This window comes from Bacillus rossius, chromosome 5 (assembly GCF_032445375.1).
Source record: "Bacillus rossius redtenbacheri isolate Brsri chromosome 5, Brsri_v3, whole genome shotgun sequence".
NCBI lineage: Eukaryota > Metazoa > Arthropoda > Insecta > Phasmatodea > Bacillidae > Bacillus > Bacillus rossius.
Genome location: NC_086333.1, coordinates 75,756,932 through 75,779,879, shown reverse-complemented (window position 1 = coordinate 75,779,879; position 22,948 = coordinate 75,756,932). Strand labels below are relative to the sequence as shown.

The 22,948-nt window shown below is 41.7% G+C and overlaps 1 protein-coding gene across 1 annotated transcript in view; it reads right to left on the bottom strand.

Moving 5' to 3' along the window:
- Nucleotides 1-752: 752 nt before the first annotated feature.
- The window catches only part of LOC134532032 (uncharacterized), a 50,013-nt gene continuing 27,817 nt past the window's right edge, over nt 753-22,948 (bottom strand). Inside the window, exons 5-11 of the mRNA XM_063368162.1 lie at nt 20,841-20,964; nt 17,269-17,326; nt 14,069-14,207; nt 11,663-11,798; nt 7,017-7,154; nt 5,070-5,227; nt 753-3,351 (exon numbers count right to left, since the gene is read on the bottom strand). Of these exons, the coding sequence (XP_063224232.1) occupies nt 3,093-3,351; nt 5,070-5,227; nt 7,017-7,154; nt 11,663-11,798; nt 14,069-14,207; nt 17,269-17,326; nt 20,841-20,964 (1,012 nt within the window). The 3' untranslated portion in view covers nt 753-3,092. The remainder of the gene's footprint in view (nt 3,352-5,069; nt 5,228-7,016; nt 7,155-11,662; nt 11,799-14,068; nt 14,208-17,268; nt 17,327-20,840; nt 20,965-22,948) is intronic.

Sequence of the window (22,948 nt, the reverse complement as noted above, 5' to 3'; positions counted from 1 at the left end):
GGTTAACAAAACACAAGTAACTACCGTAATAGTTGTCAATGGTGTATTCATGGGCACGATTAAAATTGGCAGTCTAGACGTATGAATTATGATATTTAGGCAAGACAAACAAATATATCCAGACTCCATTTTTTTTAAATTTAAAAGTTTTGCCTCAAAAACATTATTTAATCCACAAATGTAGGTAAACAACTTGTACTAGAGTTTATGGCTATGTTACACGTCTGTGCTCAGATGCAAATAGGCTTAAGGCGACGGTGAAATAGAAATATAGTGGATTCCGAACAATTTTGCAGACTGTAGAATAATACTTTGCAGTAGCGAATAACATATATCTGTAAAACGCAGCATCTATTGTAGAAATCATAAAAAGGAAAATATTTAAAAGTTTTAATCCACGAAGTGCAAAGGAAAGTCCAAGGATAATTTTCAACAAAATGCAAATAATTACTTAAATGAAATGCTTCTGATTCAACGAATAGAAAGAAACAAGGACACCATTTCTTACACATGCAAATGTTTGACAATTATAAGATCTGAATCAATCAATGTATTGTATGAATTTCTCTGTTAAGAATATGTACCATTATTTGAAACCTTTAGGGAAAATTTTGAAGAATATAAGACAAATACGTATTAAAATTTCCTGTTAGCTAAAATAATTTTAATTACTACGGCATATGATTTTATATTTAACACCGTGGTTATTTTATTTTAATTGTACCTCATGTAAATTTATCTAATTAAATTAATTTTTATCATAGGATAAATTGTTGAAATCATTGATCCCGGGAAAAGATAATAACTATAACCCGTGAAATAATACTCCCTAATATGATATTTGATAAGTTTAAACGAAAAAAACGATTGAATGCAATTGAAGCTATACTGAGGACATGGTAATGAACTGTAAGTTTTTATTTATTGGTAATCATTATTAAATGAATACAAATCACTACTATTCGGAAAGAAAAATACCGTCAAATCAAAAGTAAGGAAGTTAAAAAATAATTTCTCTATAATGTGGGCGAATATCATAGATTTGAATAAATCTTCAATTCAAAAAATTTAGATCATAAAAGATAAATAGTTTACCGTACACAGTGAGAATAGGTACCTTCTACATTAAAAAGAAACATACTAACATTTATGAAACTGATTTTCTAAGTCCATTTTGGTTTTATCGGGCTTGCAACATTATCTGTCAATTTGTGAGTTTCGTCCCTAAAATCTTGCTTACATCATTCCATTTGTGGAATAAACAGGAAACAATTTCTGCAAAGCCGAGTGAGTAAACTGTGGTCTGACTTAGTCTGATGTCTTCTTCGATTGTTTCACAGAAGGCAAACTAACATCTCTTCCCTTCCAAAACCCAAAATTACCCAAAATTTTAAACTTTTAAAAATTTTCTACACATACCAGAACGAAAATTCCGGAATGAAACTCCGAGGTGATGAACTTGCTCGTGATAATTGGTAAACAACTGGAAACAATCTGAGATCATTTCGGCCAATGGCAGCCCTCGACACAGGAGTCGTAAGTTCCCTACGACAACATTACTATCTTACCTATTGTCTTTTTTTAACAGTTATCTGCCTTCGAATTGTTAAGACACAAATGTAATGATGAACTGAAAGACGAGGGAGACCTTCTTTTCATCTGAATCCTGTTGGTAAATTTTCCCTCAAACAGTACAAAATACGCACTAACGGAATGAAGGGTATGTAAGGCACCGATTATGTTTAAGGAGTTCTCAAAAACCTGCATGCTGTTTTACGACGCGAACACGAGGAAATAATGTATTTGACTTGTCAACATCAGATATACCCAGGTTGGCTCTGTGTATTACAATGTAGGAGAAGATACACATCAATATAGTATACTTTTCGGTGGAAAGCAAAAATTGAATTCCTTAGAATTTTCATGGTTGAAAACCTAAGATTCTTAGCCAAAGACGGGTTACTTTCACACAAAAGCTGGAAGACATTCGTGAATGGTACATCACACTAGTAGGCCTTCGCGGACATATAGTCTTAAAATGGGTGGCTTTTGGATTTTGGCTGAGACAACTACACTGGCACGAAATTTAGCGGCTGAAATAAAAGGCCAAGCACGGAGCGTCTAATGAACAAGGAGAACTGAATTCATTCGCAGACATCGGCAGTTCCTTCTGAGTCCACTGCGGTGTGTTGGTAGGACCACAGGGTTTGCGGTGTACCCGTGCTAGGGGTCATCGAGTGTGAGTATCCTCAATGAGGGTAAGGCTCATCCGTCGTCAATGGCTACCCCCCGGCACCGGCGAGGTAAAACGATGTCATCAGGGTGTCGTCCACGTGCTAGCATTCGTCGACCTTGAAGAGGCGAGGCCTAGCCTCGACGGAGAAGAACCAAGGTTGTCGACGGCTACCCCCGGCAGCCACGAGGTAAAACGACGTCGTCCAGGGTGTCGTCCACATGCTAGGGTTCGTCGACCTGGAGGAGGCGGGGCCTAGCCTCGACAGAGAAGAACCAAGGTCGTCGACGGCTACCCCCTGGCACCGGCGAGGTAAAAAGACGTCGTCCAGGGTGTCGTCCACGTGCTAGGGTTCGTCGACCTGGAAGAGACGAGGTCTAGTCTCGACAGAGAAGAACCAAGGTTGTCGATGGCTACCCACGGCACCGGCGAGGTAAAACGACGTCATAAGGGAATCGTCCACGTGCTAGGGTTCGTCGACCTGGAAGAGGCGAGGCCTAGCCTCGACGGAGAAGAACCAAAGTCGTCGATGGCTAACCACGGCACCGGCGAGGTAAAACGACGTCATAAGGGAATCGTCCATGTGCTAGGGTTCGTCGACCTGGAAGAGGCGAGGCCTAGCCTCGACGGAGAAGAACCAAGGTCGTCGACGGCTACCCCCCGGCACCGGCGAGGTAAAACAATGTCATCAGGGTGTCGTCCACTTGCCAGGGTTCGTCGACCTGGAGGAGGCGGGGCCTAGCCTCGACGGAGAAGAACCAAGGTGTTCGACGGCTACCCCCGGCATCGACGAGGTAAAACGATGTCATCCAAGGTGTCGTCCACGTGCCAGGGTTCGTCGACCTGGAGGAGGCGGGGCCTAGCCCCGGGACCTGCTCAGCCGCGCCGACGAGGCCCCCCGGTCGTCGCCGGTGACCCCACTGCCCGTGAGGTTGAAGGCGCGGCCGTTGGCGATGTCGTCCAGCGTGTACTTGTCGAAGAGGCCGGCCACGTAGTCGCGCACCAGCTTCTCCACGCGCACGGCGATGGTCTCGTGGTACAGGCCGCCGATCCACGTGGCCACGCGCGACAGGATGGGGTTGAACGGGCCCAGCCCCGTCATCTTCAGGTCCAGCGGCCTGGCGACACAGCAAGCCGACAGCGTGACGCGCGACCGAGGACACGTAATAGTTATGCACTTCTTTTACAAAAGATTCATTTAGGAACCAGCTGCCAAGAAACATTTTGTGATATTACAAGAAAGATATTGTAACTTTCTGCAACACATGGTTTATGAATATCGTTTTTCGAGATAATACTGAGTATTTGCTACGAAAATTGACGCATATTTTAACTGACGTTTAATAAACCATTGAAAAGGTAATCGAAAATTCAATAACTGGACTTAAAATTTGTGAATACTGCCCGGGTAACAAGTCGAGCCCAGTATTACTGTGAACAATATTTTTTTTAGTGATGCAGTTGTTTTCATGTGACTGTAAAAAATTTACAAATATATGTAATTTTCCATTTACAAAAAAAAAATTGCATTGTGATATTTCCTGATAATTTTCTATATTTTTTTTTTTTGTTTTGATGATTTTTGTTTTGGTTGGTGTTGATTTTTTTCTTACTTCATTTGAGAGTGGGATCTTAGGTTATATTAAATTCGTTAAGGTCCTAATAGGGTTAGCACCCTGGAGGTGATCGAGCCCGCGAATATCCCCAGGTGAAGGCGTGGCCACAACGGGCAGGCAAGAATAATAGATCATACTAAATACAGAAGCTAAGTTTCACAGCCGAGTACATACCAGAACGCGACGCCACGCCCAGAGTGACAGCCTTCGAGTCAGACTACCGAGAGACTGCGACGAATAAGTTAGGAGCTGGGTATATATAGGCCCGGTACAACACTCGTCAGAGCGTGCAGGTAAGCCGGCGGGGAAGGGAGATGAAGAGGGGGGTAGGAAGGGGAGGTTGGAGAGGAAGGGGAAAGGAGGAAAGGGTAGGGGAAAGGAGGGGAAGGAATGCTGTGCAGTGCCCACACTTTCAATGACAGAAGGTGGCAATTTCTCTAACTGACCGACTGCCTTTTGCTGGCAACAGGTCGACCTGAAGCTATGTCACCATTCTGGAGTCTGGCTCGATGCCCTGCTCGTGACCGCAGCTCACACAGCGTAGTACTGCAGCTAGGACTTTTCAATGACAGATGGTGGCAATTTCTCTAACTGACCGACAGCCTTTTACTGGCGACAGGTCGACCTGAAGCTATGTCACCACTCTGGAGTCTAGTCCGACGCCACAGTTCGCGACCGCCCCACTTACACGATCATATTACACAGCCACAATGAGTGCTAACTGGCAGCACGACGGGAAACGGCATAAGCCGCCCCCAAAAAGACCAGACCTGACCAAACCAATGCGGACTAAAAGTCCAAGTGCCCCACCCCTTGCATAGTAGAACTTCTACCACGCCCCACTCTTCTTCCAGGACCATCCTTCTATTCCTGTAATCCACCTGCTTGTAATAATGCATGACCTTTGCATCCCGCATGTATGTGCCCAGGGTTTTCCCTCTGTCTATGGAGGTTTTACCTGGGCCCAACTTATCTAGTTTTAGTCTAGAATTAAGAGTGAGGGGAGTTAGTCATGGCGAAAACGTCTGCCATGGCTGGCCAATACCCTCCTAGCACATGATGCACGTGACCTTCTCTGCATGGTTAAAAACCCGCATGATTAGAGTGTATAGGGCTTGCCCTGAGACGCACTTAGAGTCTTCCCTACCTAGACCCCTCCCTTACACACATAGTTTTAACTTAGGTTAGGAAAAAAAAAATCACTGTGTCGCAGCGCCTACCCCAGCTCGCGGATCCGGAACTCGTCGAGCGACAGCTTGCTGAGGCCCTCGTTGTCCGTGTGCAGGTGCAGGTAGACGGTGACGGGCGACACGCTGGCCTCCAAGCTGCCCGACGGACCCAGCCCCAGCACGCTCACGTCGTAGTACTTGTAGAACACCTGCGGGCAGCCGCGTCGAACACCCTCAGCGCTCGCTGCTCCGTCCGAGCGGCTTTCGTTCATCTACAGCACTGCAGTTGGTAGGTTTGGCGAACTATTATAAGTAGAGACCGGAAAAATTCTCGAATTCATTTCGCGATAGGCTAAAATACAAATAGTTATACCTCAGTTATTGCCTCTGCTATTGGCTCACAACTCACCTGGATGACGCTAGGCCAATGAGAAACACCCGACCAAAGCTTTATCGAATCACAGGCTGCTACGCTGGGACGTCTCACAAGACGGCAGCCAATGAGTGGGTGACATTTGACCGAGTGTACGCAGAACTATGGAGTTCATCCTGGAGGTCATTAAACCAGCGAATTTTTCCAGTCCCTAATTATAAGGAATTAGGGAAAAAATCTGGATATTTGTTTCAAGTTTAAGGGGGGATACCACCCTGCTACCCCCCTTTCTGGAGCCTCCACTGTCACACTTAAATAAAATCTCAGAAAATACCAATCTTTTAGAACTCCAACCTTTACAAGTACACATTTAAGTAACGATTTTGCTTGAAGAAACTGAACATTTTTATAGTTTTTTTTTTGTTTCTAATATTTTCTTCTTGAATAAATTATCTGATTATTTTTTTAACAAGTCATAAATACTCATATATTTATGTTATTAAACATGTGGAACACGCATGTCAAGTTTGTTTGAAAGACACGCTGGCAGTAACACTTGTGCAAACCGATGTTAAATACAGACTAATTGAAAAAAAAAAAAAAACAATTTCTGCCGCGTCTGTGTTTGAGGCATGTCGGGTTGTAATGGGGACAAAATACACCTTTGCAGCACACCAAGTAATACAATAGCTGAGTTTCTGATTTTCTTTATCTGTCTTCGCTTGTTTATTTTTATTTTTAATCCTGGGAAGGGTCGGGGTAGTAATACAATAGCTAAGTTGCTATGATTATCTTTATCTGCCTTCGCTTGTTTATTATTATTTTTAATCCTGGGAAGGGTCGGGGTAGTAATACAATAGCTAAGTTGCTATGATTATCTTTATCTGTCTTCGCTTGTTTATTATTATTATTAATCCTGGGAAGGGTCGGGGTAGTAATACAATAGCTAAGTTGCTATGATTATCTTTATCTGTCTTCGCTTGTTTATTATTATTTTTAATCCTGGGAGGGGTCGGGTAGTAATACAATAGCTAAGTTGCTATGATTGTCTTTATCTGTCTTCGCTTGTTTATTATCTTTTTAATCTTGGGAAGGGTCGGGTAGTAATGCAATAGCTAAGTTGCTATGATTGTCTTTATCTGTCTTCGCTTGTTTATTATCTTTTTAATCTTGGGAAGGGTCGGGTAGTAATGCAATAGCTATGTTGCTATTATTGTCTTTATCTGTCTTCGCTTGTTTATTATTATTTTTAATCCTGGGAGGGGTCGGGTAGTAATACAATAGCTAAGTTGCTATGATTGTCTTTATGTGTCTTCGCTTGTTTATTATCTTTTTAATCTTGGGAAGGGTCGGGTAGTAATGCAATAGCTAAGTTGCTATGATTGTCTTTATCTGTCTTCGCTTGTTTATTATCTTTTTAATCTTGGGAAGGGTCGGGTAGTAATGCAATAGCTAAGTTGCTATGATTGTCTTTATCTGTCTTCGCTTGTTTATTATCTTTTTAATCTTGGGAAGGGTCGGGTAGTAATGCAATAGCTATGTTGCTATTATTGTCTTTATCTGTCTTCGCTTGTTTATTATTATTTTTTAATCCCCGGCTTAAAGCCTGCAGTTCGGCCGCCCACCTGCAGGTTCTGGAAGCCCAGGTTGCCGTAGAGGTGCAGCAACTTGTCGTCGGACGTGAGCGACGTCTCGCCGGAGCGGTACAGCGTTGCCAGATTGCTGGCGTGGCCGTCCTTCGCCTTGAAGGTCCCGCGGAACAGCTGCAACCAGAGCGACGAGTTCACCAGTTCTTGTTCCACGACGGGGGAGGTAAGGGTTGATGGGTGTGATCTCCCCTACCCTACATTAATCTCCTCCCCCCTCCCAGATCCACCAAGAACTACATAATAAATAGAGACCCGAAAAATCCGCGGGTTCATTTCGTGTTATGCTAAAATTCAAATTATTATACCTTAGTGCTGCGTCTATCATTGGTTCACTGTTAATCTGGAGGACTGAGGGCCAATTAGAGACCCTCACTCATGGAAGTGTCGAATCACAGGCCACCCAGTCGAGACGACTCACATGTCAGAAGTCAATGAACAGTTGGCATTTGCCCGAGTGTGTAGAGGATATTGGAGTCTATCCTGGAGGTCTTTGAACCCGCGAAATTTTCGGGTCTCTAATAATAAAAAACCTGTAGAGAAACCGAAAAATAATTTACCCCAGTAGGCCTACAAACCGGATCTATGCCACGAGTACAATTTGTTTTGTTGAATAGTATTAATTTACATTATTCAGTGTTACGGTACCGTTTTAATTTAATACTATTTCTTGGACATAAGCCATTGTATCTTTACACTGATTACCACGTGGAAATTTTTTAAAAGAAAATAAGATATAAAAAATGAAAACATAAACCCACACAAAAAAAATCCTAAATCAGCTGATGTCCATCAGTTAAACCCAGCGATGCATTTTGGTTTGACATCACATTTTTTAGGCTTGTTGTCTGTGGGTTTATGTTCTCATTTTGATTTCTTATTTTCTTTTTGAATTTTTTCCATTACAAACAGTGCAAAACTGAAATAGCGTATGCACAAGATATTATATATTAAATAAAAATTCACCATTGCAAGAATTATTTAAAGAACGTATACTGTACTGTGTTTAAATTTTTTCAAAATTCCTTTATATAGTGTTCAAAATAGTATAAAATTATAATTTTGATAGTTACTTTTCGAGACGTTAAAAATTCATTTAACAAGCTAATATTTTTTAAAAATTATCGGACTCACCATTTAACTACCGAAAACCCTCTATAGTCATATGCCCTCACATGCCAGTGAGCGAATTGCGGCAAATCAGGATCAATTTGACCCGGTCTGAGGGGGACTCCATCGCAGCCAGCTTGCAGCAAAGATTTGTTATTCCAGTTTACGGCTTTGTAAACCACGTAACTTAAGAGGTGGTAAGTACAGATTTACGAAACACGCGTTGTTTAAAAAACCTAGTATAGAATACGTAAACTGGTAAAAATGCGGTCATTTGCTGATTGTCTGCTGCTAAATACCACCCTTGATCGAGATTGGTAAACGCATTTTTTTTTTGCCAGTTTAAGGCCAGAGACCAAGAAACTTCGCGGATTCATGTGGCCTCAGGGTAGAATTGAAAGTCACAGGTGTGCTCAACCCATGGTCGTTTTCCCATTGGTTGATTTCTTAGCCTGGGTACCTGATTCGCTTACTTCTCTTCTAGCTGGCCATCCTTGGCTCACGGTCGAAGAGGGGCGTGTCCGAATAACTGCGGTCCAATCATGAACACAGTGTGAAGGTTTCCGTTCTAGCTTGCACGAAATTTCCGTACCTCTATTAATGACTTATTGTTAGGGGCAGGTATTTTTCGCTAAAAAAAAAAAAACCTGAGCGCCCATTAGACTGCAATATGGTACGCCCACGCCAGCGGTTTCTTCCTTGTGATCGGCGGCCGTCTGCGAGATAAGCCATTGCCTTATTTTACCGAGCCACTCAGGACACGTTTGCTTCCGAACTGCTTTACAGTTACCTGAAATAAGCTCGACCAATCACGAAACACAGACGAAGCTAGTGTTTTGACTCTCAACTACACTGTAAATTTTTTTCGCGAACAAAACATTCCCCTACTTATTGTTCTTCAGGGTGTGCCAAATAACTCACGAAGGTCGTTAATTGTATAGCTGTTTGCAGTCTAGTCTGGTGCCAAACAATAACGTGAATTTTTTACATGATCGGCAATTTTTGAAACTTTTGTCCTCCCTTTTCTTGTTGTCTCTGATCAGTAAAAAAAGCTAGTTCCGCACTTAACTCAGCCAATGAGGAAACACGAAGTGCTATACAGACATTACGTGATTCGCTTAAAAAAATATATATACATATACAGCTTGAAAAAAATATTTCTCCCAACCGCAAATAGGGATTATCCTGGTGCAAAATATTTTCGCGATAAATCTTCATCTATACATATAACCCAATTTGGAGAGTTATTGCAGTGAATATTTGTGGCTTAGTGTAACTGTTAAGTCATACCTACGTCAAGTAAGTATGTAAATAAAACTATACCTTCAAAATTCTCAGTATTTTAGTTTGCCAGACTAGGTTACACAAAAGTATGAATAGTCACATCAAAGTTATGTATTCATTAGCCCGTACCAGGTTTAAATGTCTCTCTGTGGGTCACGCGATACGATCAGATGTGTCTCTGGTTCTTAGTCTTTCAGAGCGTGTCAAACAACACTGAACACGACGACAAGCATAATTCAAGAGTACGAAAATTTGAACACTAGACTATCACCAAATATTACGAAAATATTGTAAGTCACCAATAATCTTTAATTTATTTTCAATTTATTTATGGTTAAGAACCTGCTAATTAATACCAGACTATAAGAACGCAAAAAAAAGTCTTAAAAAATTTTTCCAGTAATAGTTTTTTTGAAAAAATCTTTATTGATAACTCCCTAACAAACATAAAAAAATCAATAGTGTCAAGTTGGTAATTAGTAGGGACCGTAAAAATTCATGGATTTATTTCGCAATATGATAAAATTAAACTATTTATACCATTGAACTGCTTCCGCTATTGGTACATAGTTTGTAGGGAATACTCCTGGCCAATGAGAAACCCTTAATTAAAAAAAAAACATATAACAGGCTACTAAGTTGAGACTTCTCACCAGTTGGCAGCAAATCAACGATGACATTTGTACAAGTATACATGGGAAAATGGAAAATTTTCTGGTGCCTAGGAAGCATATAGGAAGAAGCAGTTCTAGAATAATATTACTCTATGTGTAAGGACATTTATTTTTTGCGGAAAAATTTGATTGCCCATTAGACTGCAACTAATTATATGCACACCAGCGGTTTCTTCCTTGTGATTGGCGGCCGCCAGCAAACGAAGCCGTTAAGTCATTCAGGATACGTTTGCTCCCGCGGTGAATTACTGTGATTGGTTTGATCTGATGGTAGACATGTACATGAAAGAAACCCTGCCGATCCCGAAACGCAGACGATGCTACAGTGCTTTTAACTCCCGGCTATTCACGAAATATTTTCGCGATAAATGCATGCCCCTATCTATGTGGCTATGTGCACGGGAACATTTGGCTACTAAAACGCAAGCCAAACACTTCAACGGCGAGTACAACAGCTTTAATTGGCCTGTTTAAACTAATAGTTTTTGGAAGAATTTGTATGATATATTAATAAGACATTGAGTGGAGGGACTGCTTTCTGCTCTACTTTTATAAAGAATATTCAACTTTGTATTTTAGGTCTAGTCGCTAGCTCGGACCTCAGAGACAGCGGTACAGAACACAAGTCAAGGATATTTGGAAACGACTCGGCCGTGGCATACTTCGTACGCCTGGAGTGACTGTGACCAATAGTCGAAGCAGCACGACGACGACCTATGTCCTTGAACTCTAGCCTTTCGTGAAATGAATACCTACACTTACCCCCCCCCCCCCCCCCCGTGACTACATGGACACAGCCAAAGGTATTGTAAGAATACGGTTGGAACAGGTAACAGAGAATTTAAAGCCAATCAACTCAGGACGTTTACAGGCAACAACTGGATATTATATCTTCTCAATATGGCGGCCATAGTATACACCTAGTGATCTATTGTGGTTGGAACATACAAAATAACGATGATTTGGCGTCACATAATTGAAAACTGTCATTGTACCACGGATTATTTTGCACGTCCTGAAATTCCAGAAGCCGAATGACAAACTTCTTAAAAAAAATACCGAATCATGAGCGAGCAATAGAAGTGTAATGTGGCAGCATCTACTGAACACTCGACATTGACTTGATAATGCACTAGTCCGAAGAGTATAACCTGGCGCTAGAAAATAAGGCGAATTTCGCAGTCCCCATTTAGAGTCAAAAACCAGAAAACTTGTGTTTTAAGTACTATGCGGTCGCCTTCTCAGATTCATCCCTCACTTTTCCTTAATCAGACTTTATGATTAGAGCCACGATTATTTCGATGATTTAATTCGCTCCACGCTAGAATCATATTGCCAAAATACAATTATTATATCTTTTTTTTTTATATGTTCATTGGTCACCAAAGGTCACACATTCATTGGAGAGTTACGCCTGAATGGATAACAACCTCTCGTTGTTCATAACTGGCTCAGTGTCTCCAAGGGCGTGTCACGAGCCCTGGAAGTCCAATCATCAAGGTTCGGGCTTCACGTCTACCCATCGTGGATCTACTCGCGCTCATCTAAGTGACGTACCAGGGCGCTGAAGGTCTCCAAGATGTCGGGCAGGCGGATCTTGTTGTCAAGCCGCTGCACTATGACGGACCTCGCCGACGAGATGATGCTGTCCACGATGCCGTCCACGTTCCGTGCGCTGGCGGCCGCGCGGTCCCTGCAACCCGCCACGGCAGACCGCAACCGCGGTCACGGCCGGTCAAAACCTGTTTCGACCTGTCACGACCTGTCTCAACCTGTCCCATACCTGTCTCAACCGGTAACAGCCGGTCACAACTGGTTGCAACAGGTCACTGCTGGTTACAGTCCGCCACAACTAGTTAAACCCAGTATCAACTGGTTACAACCAGCCACAACTAGTTAAAATCAGTAACTACTGGTTACAAACAGCCACAACTAGTTAATATCAGTAACAACTAGTCACAACCAGTTACAACAGCCAGTAGAAACTGAACTGTTCAACAATTTTCAACTTAAATTTACCTAGGAAACTGGTTGCAAGTATCCAAATGTCTTCGTAAAATTATGGTTATCATCGTAAATTTATAGAGACTGAGTTAGCTTCAATTGAACATGAACTCACACGAATCATACTTGAGTGTTAATCAATCTTCAGAAATTTGTTAAGTTAGTCTTCAGAAGAAAAAAAAAGTTTCTGCCTTCACGTGCATTTTTTTAAACCTGCATGTCGGAAAAAGAACTATATAATTGTGATGCAGCGTTGTTTCTATTGGTAACTACAAAGAAAACCTTTGTTTATTTAATGAGCATTCTTCGTAGAGAAGTCTGTAAATTCACTGTAAATGTTAAGTGTGCGGGCGCCTTTCGGAAACATATGTGCCGAGAAGAGAGTGCGGTTGCATCAAGCACTAAGCAACCAAGATGCACGAGTACTTGACTGGTTACATCACCTCAAGACGCACCTGGCGCGACCTCCCATTAGAGGCTTGTGAGAATACTTGACATTTCAGGTATCATAATGAATTATTTAATATTCATAATGGATTAGATTTAAAATACTAACATTCCAAAATAATGGTTAAGATGAAGATGTCGCATATCACTTCTTATAAGTATTGGAATTGAAGTTAGGAGCCATTATAGTAAAATATAAATGTGTGCATCTTAGAAAAAATAATAAATTAACGGGGCCGATACAACCACATCATTTATTCCAAAAAGTGTACAGCGAACAGCAAGACTACTAGAGTTCAGACTGGGGGACAATTTATATTACGTAATTTTTTTTCTCTTCATAATTTGAAAATAAGGCAAGAAAACAATAATAAGTTTTAAATAACTGAAAGAAATTAGAAAACATTATTCTTTTATTAATGAGTATATGTCTAAAACATTGAGTCTTTGATACCATTAACATGGAATAATAATATATACAAGAATTTCTAAGCAAAAGATTTTTAATCATTTTTGGAAGCAAAAAGACTCCACTCTTCATGGTTAATTCAGTTCAAGGCATTAAACGAATTTCTATCATTATTATTTATAATGATAGAGCATTCTTTAATAGCAAATAGCGCTCCAAAAATTTTTAACTTTACATCAAACACCCCTTCCATAATTTTTTCATGGATTCATTTCTCTCCAAACTGGAATCAAATTGCCCATTGGTATATTACTGTAATATATATATATATATATATATATATATATATATATATATATAAATAATATGTTGGTATAACTTCGATAAACTCCAACACCGTTTGACCGATCACCATGAAAGTTGGCACATAGAAGTGTTTTTTTCACGGAGAAGGTTTTCATGCTATCCATTTTTTTTTGTTAATTCGCCGCTAGATGGCGCTGCAGCGCATCAAATTCTATACAGTTAACCGGTTCACCTGTGATTAGATACTTCTTTGGTTGAGGGTATCCCATGTGCTAAGAGTCATGCAGATGAACAGTGAGCCAATAGGAAAAAGGGGGGTTGTCTGTAAAGTCGGTTTACGGAAGATAATTTTACGTGATAACGTCATAAGAAAACATTGATGAAAAATTGCATACTTTTTAATTTTAAAATATTATTGACACTTTTTGCCAATATTATTTAAATAATTTGTTTAAATATAATCACGAACAATTAGGTACTTAAAAAGCCCGCCTTTAACCTGTTTGATATTATAGAAGATTTTCTCGCACGGTGGTTTGGCCGGTTCTTGCACGCTCGGCTCAGGCGGAACGTGATAATTTTTCGTGCGTGCAGTCGGCTATCATCGATTTATAAGACGTTATCACGTCGAAAACCAAAAACTCAAAGGTTTGTGTATTTGAATTTTTTTGACTATCGCGAAATGAATCCGCTAATTTTTCCGGTCTCTAACGACAAGCGAGAAGTTTCACTTGAGCCGCGCGCATCCTCCGGCAGCGTGTGTGTGTGTGTTGCGGGGAGGGAACCCCGGCACTCACTCTATCCTCTGCACCGTGCGGCCGTCGCGCACCAGCTGCTGCAGGGGTCGCCGGCCCAGCAGGTGGTTGGCCTCCCTCGCCAGGCCGTCGCTCAGGTGCCTCGTCAGCTCGGGCCACAGCTTCCTCCTCACGGCGTCGCCTGCGCCAGCAACCACACACCTCGCAGCTGACAGCCACCTCGCTGCTACAGCCACCTCGCATCTGACAGCCACCTCGCTGCTACAGCCACCTCGCAGCTGACAGACACCTCGCAGCTGGCAGCAACCACACAGTTGACAGCCACTTCGCAGCTGGCAGCAACCACACAGTTGACAGCCACCTCGCAGCTGACAGCCACCTAGCTGCTACAGCCACCTCGCAGCTACAGCCACCTAGCTGCTGACAGCCACCTCGCAGCTACAGCCACCTAGCTGCTGACAGCCACCTAGCTGCTACAGCCACCTCGCAGCTGACAGCCACCTAGCTGCTGACAGCCACCTCGCAGCTGACAGCCACCTCGCTGCTACAGCCACCTCGCTGCTGACAGCCACCTCGCTGCTACAGCCACCTCGCAGCTGACAGCCACCTCGCTGCTAAGCCACCTAGCTGCTGACAGCCACCTCGCTGCTACAGCCACCTCGCAGCTGACAGCCACCTCGCAGCTGACAGCCACCTCGCAGCTGACAGCAACCTCGCAGCTGACAGCAACCTCGCAGCTGACAGCAACCTCGCAGCTGACAGCCACCTCGCAGCTGACAGCCACCTCGCTGCTACAGCCACCTCGCAGCTGACAGCAACCACACAGTTGACAGCCACCTCGCTGCTGACAGCCACCTCGCTGCTACAGCCACCTCGCAGCTGACAGCCACCTCGCAGCTGACAGCCACCTCGCTGCTACAGCCACCTCGCTGCTGACAGCCACCTCGCTGCTACAGCCACCTCGCATCTGACAGCCACCTCGCTGCTACAGCCACCTCGCTGCTGACAGCCACCTCGCTGCTACAGCCACCTCGCAGCTGACAGCCACCTCGCTGCTACAGCCACCTCGCAGCTGACAGCAACCTCGCAGCTGACAGCAACCTCGCAGCTGACAGCAACCTCGCAGTTGACAGCCACCTCGCAGCTGACAGCAACCTCGCAGCTGACAGCCACCTCGCAGCTGACAGCAACCACACAGTTGACAGCCACCTCGCAGCTGGCAGCAACCACATAGTTGACAGCCACCTCGCAGCTGGCAGCAACCACACAGTTGACAGCCACCTCGCAGCTGGCAGCAACCACACAGTTGACAGCCACCTCGCAGCTGGCAGCAACCACACAGTTGACAGCCACCTCGCAGCTGGCAGCAACCACACAGTTGACAGCCACCTCGCAGCTGGCAGCAACCACACAGTTGACAGCAACCTCACAGCTGACAGCAACCACACAGTTGACAGCCACCTCGCAGCTCCAGCCCTTCTGCGCCAGCTCGCCATTAATTGACGCAATAAAAAATGTATAATTTCGTTCGTTAAAAATTTTAAATTTCTAAACGTTCTCCACAGGTTGCTTTGAAAATTTGACACAACGTTGCATTGAACATGCCAGTGTTTTTATATACCTATGTCACGCCTGCTACAGGTAAAACGATTTATAGAAATATAAAACAGACAAAAATATGTATAAAATGAATGTTTGTGTGTTCGTATAGTGTTTTGTAAAGATAAAGATATAGATAGAATGATATAGAGATAGAGCGGAGGATATATATATATAGTTATATATATAGACAGATATAGAAATAGAATGATATGGAGATATATGAATGTATACATAGAGAAATATAAAGAGAGATAGAGATGTATAGAGAGATTTATGTATAGAGAGAAATATAGTGAGATTTATAGTGTGACATATATAGAGAGGCAGAGAGAGATAGAATTAGATGCTGTGTACGTGTGTACCTACTTCAAACAAATTATATAAAATAAAAAAAAATATTGATAGATGTATAGCAACGCATGCCAGCCATCAGCTAGAATGAACTCGACCGGAATGAACTGTAAAGTATTTTGTTTGGTAAGTTTACGAAAATATCTAAATTCAGGTTGTAATGTATTTTTTTTAGCTAGAAATTACCAAACTAATCGAAGCTATATGTGTTGAAGCTAGGATATAATATTCAAACATAAACTGTGTTAAATTATATATGTGCATATATGTATATGTATATATATAGTAAAAAAAAATTCTGATTAAAGTTTGGGTGCCGCGAATAAGATTGCTTTAATAACAAAAGCTGGTGTGAAAACATGAATCTCTATTCTGGAGGTGATTGAAAACATTCTTTTTTTCCTGTCCGTATTAGTATGAGTTAGAATTTCTGTTATGAAACAAAATCACTTCCACAAGAAAAGGCGTTTCTTGAAACTGTTGCCACACTACACTTCAGCCAATGTTTTGGGTGTCTCACAAATGGTCATGACGACAGCTGGAATCTGTGTTTCTAATTAAACATGAATTGGCACTTCGATGTGAAAATTCCTAAAGAGAATGACATTATTTCAGATTCAGTAAGTGCCCCCAAATATGCATCGAATTTTTTTATTATTTCAGAAAGGCTGTACAGGTAGAACACATGCACTAATATCACTAATATCATCCCTGCCCTAGCAATGAATGACAGATGTTATTTATAAGAAAAAATGTCTTGCGTCGTGGCATGTTGAAGTTCGTGTAGGATTGACACAGGATTTAATTTAAGCGTTGGCTTCACACATCACGCTAATTCCAAATATTTTTGAAAAATATTTTGAAAATGGGGCTACCAATGTAAAGATTTACGCTTTGCCGGGCTTCTGAAAGAGAAACTTGACCATAGGAAAAAAATATAATTTTGAATATTGGCCATACATTTTACAAATAGCAGACAACACGTAGAACGTAGCTGGATCAAAGATTTAAAAAAAAGGACTCACATTGCTCATTTAACGGAACATTCGTAGGAATTGCACTAAAACAAAATACTGACGCTAAAATCATGGAACTGTAATGATTCATCATTCTTTTGCCTCTCATGTCCTTGGTTAGATGGATGAATTCCCATGAGCGAGGCGGAAGTATTCTACGTTTGGTTCTCAAGTCATTCTATTCAGTGTGGAGGCATTACATGCTATAACGAATTGGTTATTCACCGTAAACGCGCAGCACCACCTAACAATTTGAAACTTCATTCTACTCACCGAATTCTTCATTGTGGATGAAGTCTGATATGTCCCTGTTCACTCCGTGCTCGGTCACCTGAAACAAGAGCGACTTAAGCCACACTCATACAAAAATTATTATTTGTGTGGATTTGTTGATTTATATGGCAGGAATGGCCAATTGAGATCTGATACATAGTTTCAACAAAAAACGTAGTGAATCAGTATAAGTAGCTATTTTTTCAGGATATTTTAATAAAATACTCATGCAACATTTTTACACCACAGGGTGATTTTTCATGACGTAAAATGAGCAAAATTAAACTTGAACACATTAAAAAAAAATAGATGTATAGGTACTATTCACAGAAATGTACTGGGTTTTAGGTTAGAAAGCTAAATCAGTTTTAAAGATATTTTCCACATGATTTAAGTGAATCGTTTCCAAATATATTTATATTTGATGTTGTATTATTATAAACTAAAGCAAGGCGTTAAAAAAAATTAAAAGTTGTAAAAAAGGTTGCTGAAATTCATAGTTTCATGACTTCCAGATTTATTTCTGTATATTTCCGGATATTTTTGTTTTTTCCGTGATCAACGTGACCAGTCCTCTAACTTCCTTGCTTTTTTGAGACTTCCGTAATTTTTCATGGCCTGCAGACACCCAGTAATTCGGTTCTGCAGTCCGTATCTTGCGGTGCGTCCTTTTGGAGGTTCTACACGTCACGCCTGCGACGGTGAGATGGCAGTGGAGCAATGACAGAACATACGTACGTCACGTTTCCCACCCGCGAGAGGTCAGCTTGTGACCTCGAACCTCAAAACCTCCGCGACGGGAGGCGAGCCACCCGACCTCTCAGCCACAGCGAGTAGTTTGAGTCGAGTGAAAACACCGTGGAAAAAGGTTCACGTTGTGGTTTATTGCTATAGGTAGGGACCTGGATCATTCACAGATTCATCTCGCGATGGGATAACATTCAAATACACGTACCTTTGTACTGCTTTCGCTATTGGCTCACTATTTATCTGGAGAGATTTAGGCCAATTCGAAACCCTCAACCAAAGAAAAATTGGTTGTCTGTAAAGTCGGTTTACGGACGATAGTTTAACGTGACAACGTCATAACAAAACATTGATGAAATTATTGCATACTTTTATGAATAAATTTGAATCATTTTTATTGAATTATCACTATTTTGTATGGATACAAAGAAGGAGTGAAATGAAATCTACAATTAAATTGATAAATTTACTTTTATTTGCACTCATTAATTCAAATATGTTTATTACTTTAACGAATAGATTATTTTAACTATAACTTTTATACATGTTTGCTATTTAACTTTCTTCCCATCTGTGTTATTCTGTTAAGGATAGGACGATGATAGGAAAAGCAGGAAACTAATGGGAGTGTTTCAAATTTAATGTGCCTCGAAAAAGTCAAATCGATGGTTGTTCCAATCGAATGGAAGAGAGATAGATGCGGCGCAAGCGTACAATGAGCGTAACGGGACACAACGTAACGGGTCTATGTGCATAACGGGACACTTTTTCGTGCGTGCAGCCGGCGTTCATCGATTTATTAGACGTTGTCACTTCAAAAATCCAATCACAGACAACCCAGTTGAGACTGCTCATAAGTAGAGACCCGGAAAATTCGCGGGTTCATTTCGTGTTATGCTAAAATTCAAATAATTATACCTTAGTGCTACTTCTGTCATTGGTTCTCTGTTAATCTGGAGGACTGAGGGCCAATTAGAGACCCTCACTCATAGAAATGTCGAATCACAGGCCACCCAGTCGAGACGACTCACAAGTCAGCAGCCAATGAACAGTTGGCATTTGCCCGAGTATGTAGAGGATATTGGAGTCTATCCTGGAGGTCATTGAACCCGCGAATTTTCCGGAGTCTCTACTCATAAGTCAGCAACCAACGAACTGGCGTTGTTTTGTCCGAGTGTACAGAGGACTGTGTAGTCTACCCGCGAAATTTTCCCAGTAACTAATCGTTGGTCAAAAGATTTCCTATGAACTGTCGCTAGAGAAGCTTAGAGGTATACACATCTATTTGGATTGTACCCTATTTTGAAATGAATCCGCGAAATATTCCGGCTCCTAGTAATTATATAGTTTCAAGAACTCTTGAGCGGTTTGTAAATGGAGTGTAGACACTAGAGCTATGCATGCCGACATAGGCACAAGGCCACCTCGAGATAAAGACAGAGGAAAGTGGTGCTTAGAGAAACGGAAATTTACCAGATTATTTTGGCCACGAGGTGGCCTGCAAACATGTATACCTCTGTATTATTTTGATGATTGGATCACAGTTCCCTCTACGACTATGGACCAGTCAACCACCAGACAGGAATGGAGCTGCCGAATCACACCGAACCACTCTTGCATCACGAAATAAGTCAACAGGAAATCACTCGTGAGTGGATTACACATAAAACTGTGAATTTTAACCTGAAACCAAATTATCCGCGGGGATTTCCGGGTGTCTTCTGGAACGTTGTGAAGACAAGCGGCGTTGGTTGATCGAATGAGCTGATACAGTGGCACGACGCTCGTAGTACCTCATACAGATTAGATAGTGTAGGTCTGAAGTTAAAGAAGTGTATTACATTGATGAGTTGTTGGTGGATACAAATCTCACATTTAAGAAATGCTGATAACGCAAAAATGATGTAAGGGTAATAACTAAAGAAAATGCAACCAAGAGGCTAATACTGGTTACTTATTGGTCCAAGATGTGGATTTCTCCCAGGGGGATTATTGATGTATAAGTCAGGTACGCAGTCAGAGATTATCACGGGGAAATGAATTTTTTCACGTGATAACGTCTTATAAATCCATGAACGCCGGCTGCACGTAAGAAAAAGCATGACTCATTGTCACGTTCCGCCTGAGCCGAGCGTGCAAGAACCGGCCAACCGCCGTGCGAGAAAATCTTCTATAATATCAAACAGGTTAAGGCGGGCTTTTAAAAATCAGTAATTTAAAAAAAAAATGATTTATTTGTCCAATTTCGTCATTTCAAATTACCAATTTATCGACATTGATTTGATTTCAGTTTATTTCTATAACTAATTGTTCGTGATTAAATTTAAACAAATTGTTTAAATTTAAATTTGCAAAAAACTGTAAATAATATTTTAAAATTAAAAAGTATGCAATTTTTCATCAATGTTTTCTTATGACGTTATCACTAGAGACCCGGAAAATTCGCGAGTTCATTTCGTGTTATGCTACAATTCAAATAATTATACCTTAGTGCTCCTTCTGTCATTGGTTCACTGTTAATCTGGAGGACTGAGGGCCAATTAGAGACCCTCACTCATAGAAGTGTCGAATCACAGGCCACCCAGTCGAGACGACTCACAAGTCAATGAACAGTTGGCATTTGCCCGAGTGTGTAGAGGATAGTGGAGTCTATCCTGGAGGTCATTGAACCCGCGAATTTTCCGGGTCTCTAGCTATCGCGTAAAATTATCGTCCGTAAACCGACTTTTACAGACAAGCCCCCGTTTTTTTATCTTTAAGTTTCAAATTAGAATGAACATATAAAAACAAGAACAAACATGTTGATTTGAGCGTCGCCGACTCACCCTCATGAACCACGCCTTCGTGTCGAACTGCATCTCCACCGTGGCCAGGTGCATGGTCCTGTTCTCTGCGGGGCGGGCACTCAGCACGACCACGCCCTCCCCGCTCACGTTGTACATCAGCAACCTGCGAGGGGCGGGGTCAGTCAGTGTCTGCAGGTGCGCAGGGCCTGCGCGTCCGTACAGGCGAACCAGGCAACCGCCCAGGGCGCCAAGTAGCTGGGGGCGGCGCAGCACGACACACAACAAACAGCTGATACAGTATGTTTAACGATTATCGAAACTAGATGAAAATTGATTTTTGTAACCTTTTGGAATGTTTATATTGATGTAAGTAATTAATTAAAGTCCACGGTGACCTGTTTATGATTTGTAATAAGTAAAAAAGTAAAAAAAAAAACACAAGCCTGCTTACATTTGATTGGTGACAAAATCTTAGGCTTACGTGATGTATTTTGAGGCAAGGAAAATTTTTTTTGGGGTTTCCGGCATAGGGGGGGGGGGGGGCGGGATTAAGGTTTTTCGCCTAGGGCGCCAATTTACCTTGCACCGGCCCTGCAGGTGGTCTGGGGGTTTACGGCGGAGCTGGGGGCGGGTCGGTGGGGCCTAAGTTGGGATGTGTCTCCTCAACCTCTCGACCTAGCCGTGCGCTCGCTAGTAACATGCCGCGATTGGAAATGGCGAATCTATTTCCCGGTTCTCAGAACCCATGTTGGGCACTGGTAACAGTGTCTGGCATGTAAAAGACCCATCTTTACTTCTAACTAGGACCACACCCTAACGGGATCATATACCTGGAGGAGTGTTGGTGAATTTTATGAGGTGTGAACCTAAATTACATGTTCATGTAGACGAGACTTTATTATACAGGTCATTTTTTGTTCTCAGGGTCGTTCGCTGCGAAATACCACCGCTTCAGAAAACCCCAGGCATTGTTAATATGTCAGTCCGTGGTCATCTACTATTGTGTCATAAATTCATTGAAAAGACCCACTGTTCTGCTGACTTCCAGCTCCAGAGTTCCCTAATGAGTAAAACGTCTGAGCTCTAAATGTCTACTATTCCCTGAGATTAAAATATGACGTTCAAATTTTTTTAAAATTTAAATATGAAAAAAATTATACTCATGAAAAATTATATACCTAGTGGTCAAAATGGAAAATCTTCGAAAATTCCTGGCTACGGCCTTGTTGATAGTTTTAAACTTTTTGTGGGACCCTGTACGAGGCGTAATAAAAAAAAACACGGTGAATAATTTTATTATGAACAAAGAAAATGTTTAAATCAATTTTAAAATACTTTTCAAAATACTCTCCTCGGCTAGCGATGCGCACTTATCCAATTTCATGCGCAATTTCATTTCATACGCTTCCATGATTGGAAGCATTTCTGGGCATTTCTGGATGTGGATTTTATCGTCCGAAATCTCGCGGATCATAAGCGAGGTGACATTAAGGAGGAAAAAAGTTACATATTTTTCTGGTCTCCGTTTAGCAAAAAAAACTTACTTTTAACTTGTTTTTAGAAATCCATTATTAGATATACGGAAATTTCACGTATTGCAAACTTTAACACTCATGTGCTGTGTTTTTGATTGGATGGCAGTTATTATTTTGACATACTCCTCTACGGCCGTGAGCCAACGATGCCCAGCTAGAAAAGAAGCAAGTGAATCAGGTAGTGCCAATTAACAAGGATAGAAATTTTCTCACTAAGAAATCAACCAATGGGAAAGCTAAGCACACTTATGAATTTGAATTATATCCTGGGGCCAGACGAATCGATGAATCGGCGAAATCTCCGAGTCTCTATCCACGATGAGCGACAGACACGGGAAACACGACCTCACTTTTCTTGTTCTGGAAGCCGACTGAAAAGTCACAACTTGTTGAAATTGACTCAACGGATCAGGCTATCGGACGTATTACTTCGAATAGATGTAGTGCTTGCAGTTTCTCCTATACCGCTTTTCAACCTTAGATTTATTGCATTTAAATGGGCATTATTTATGTGCTCTCTCTTTCTAAGAAACAATATCTGCTATTAGCACTGTCCTAATTCGGTGTACTCTGTTACCATATATACGCCACAGGGAGAAAACTTTTCATACA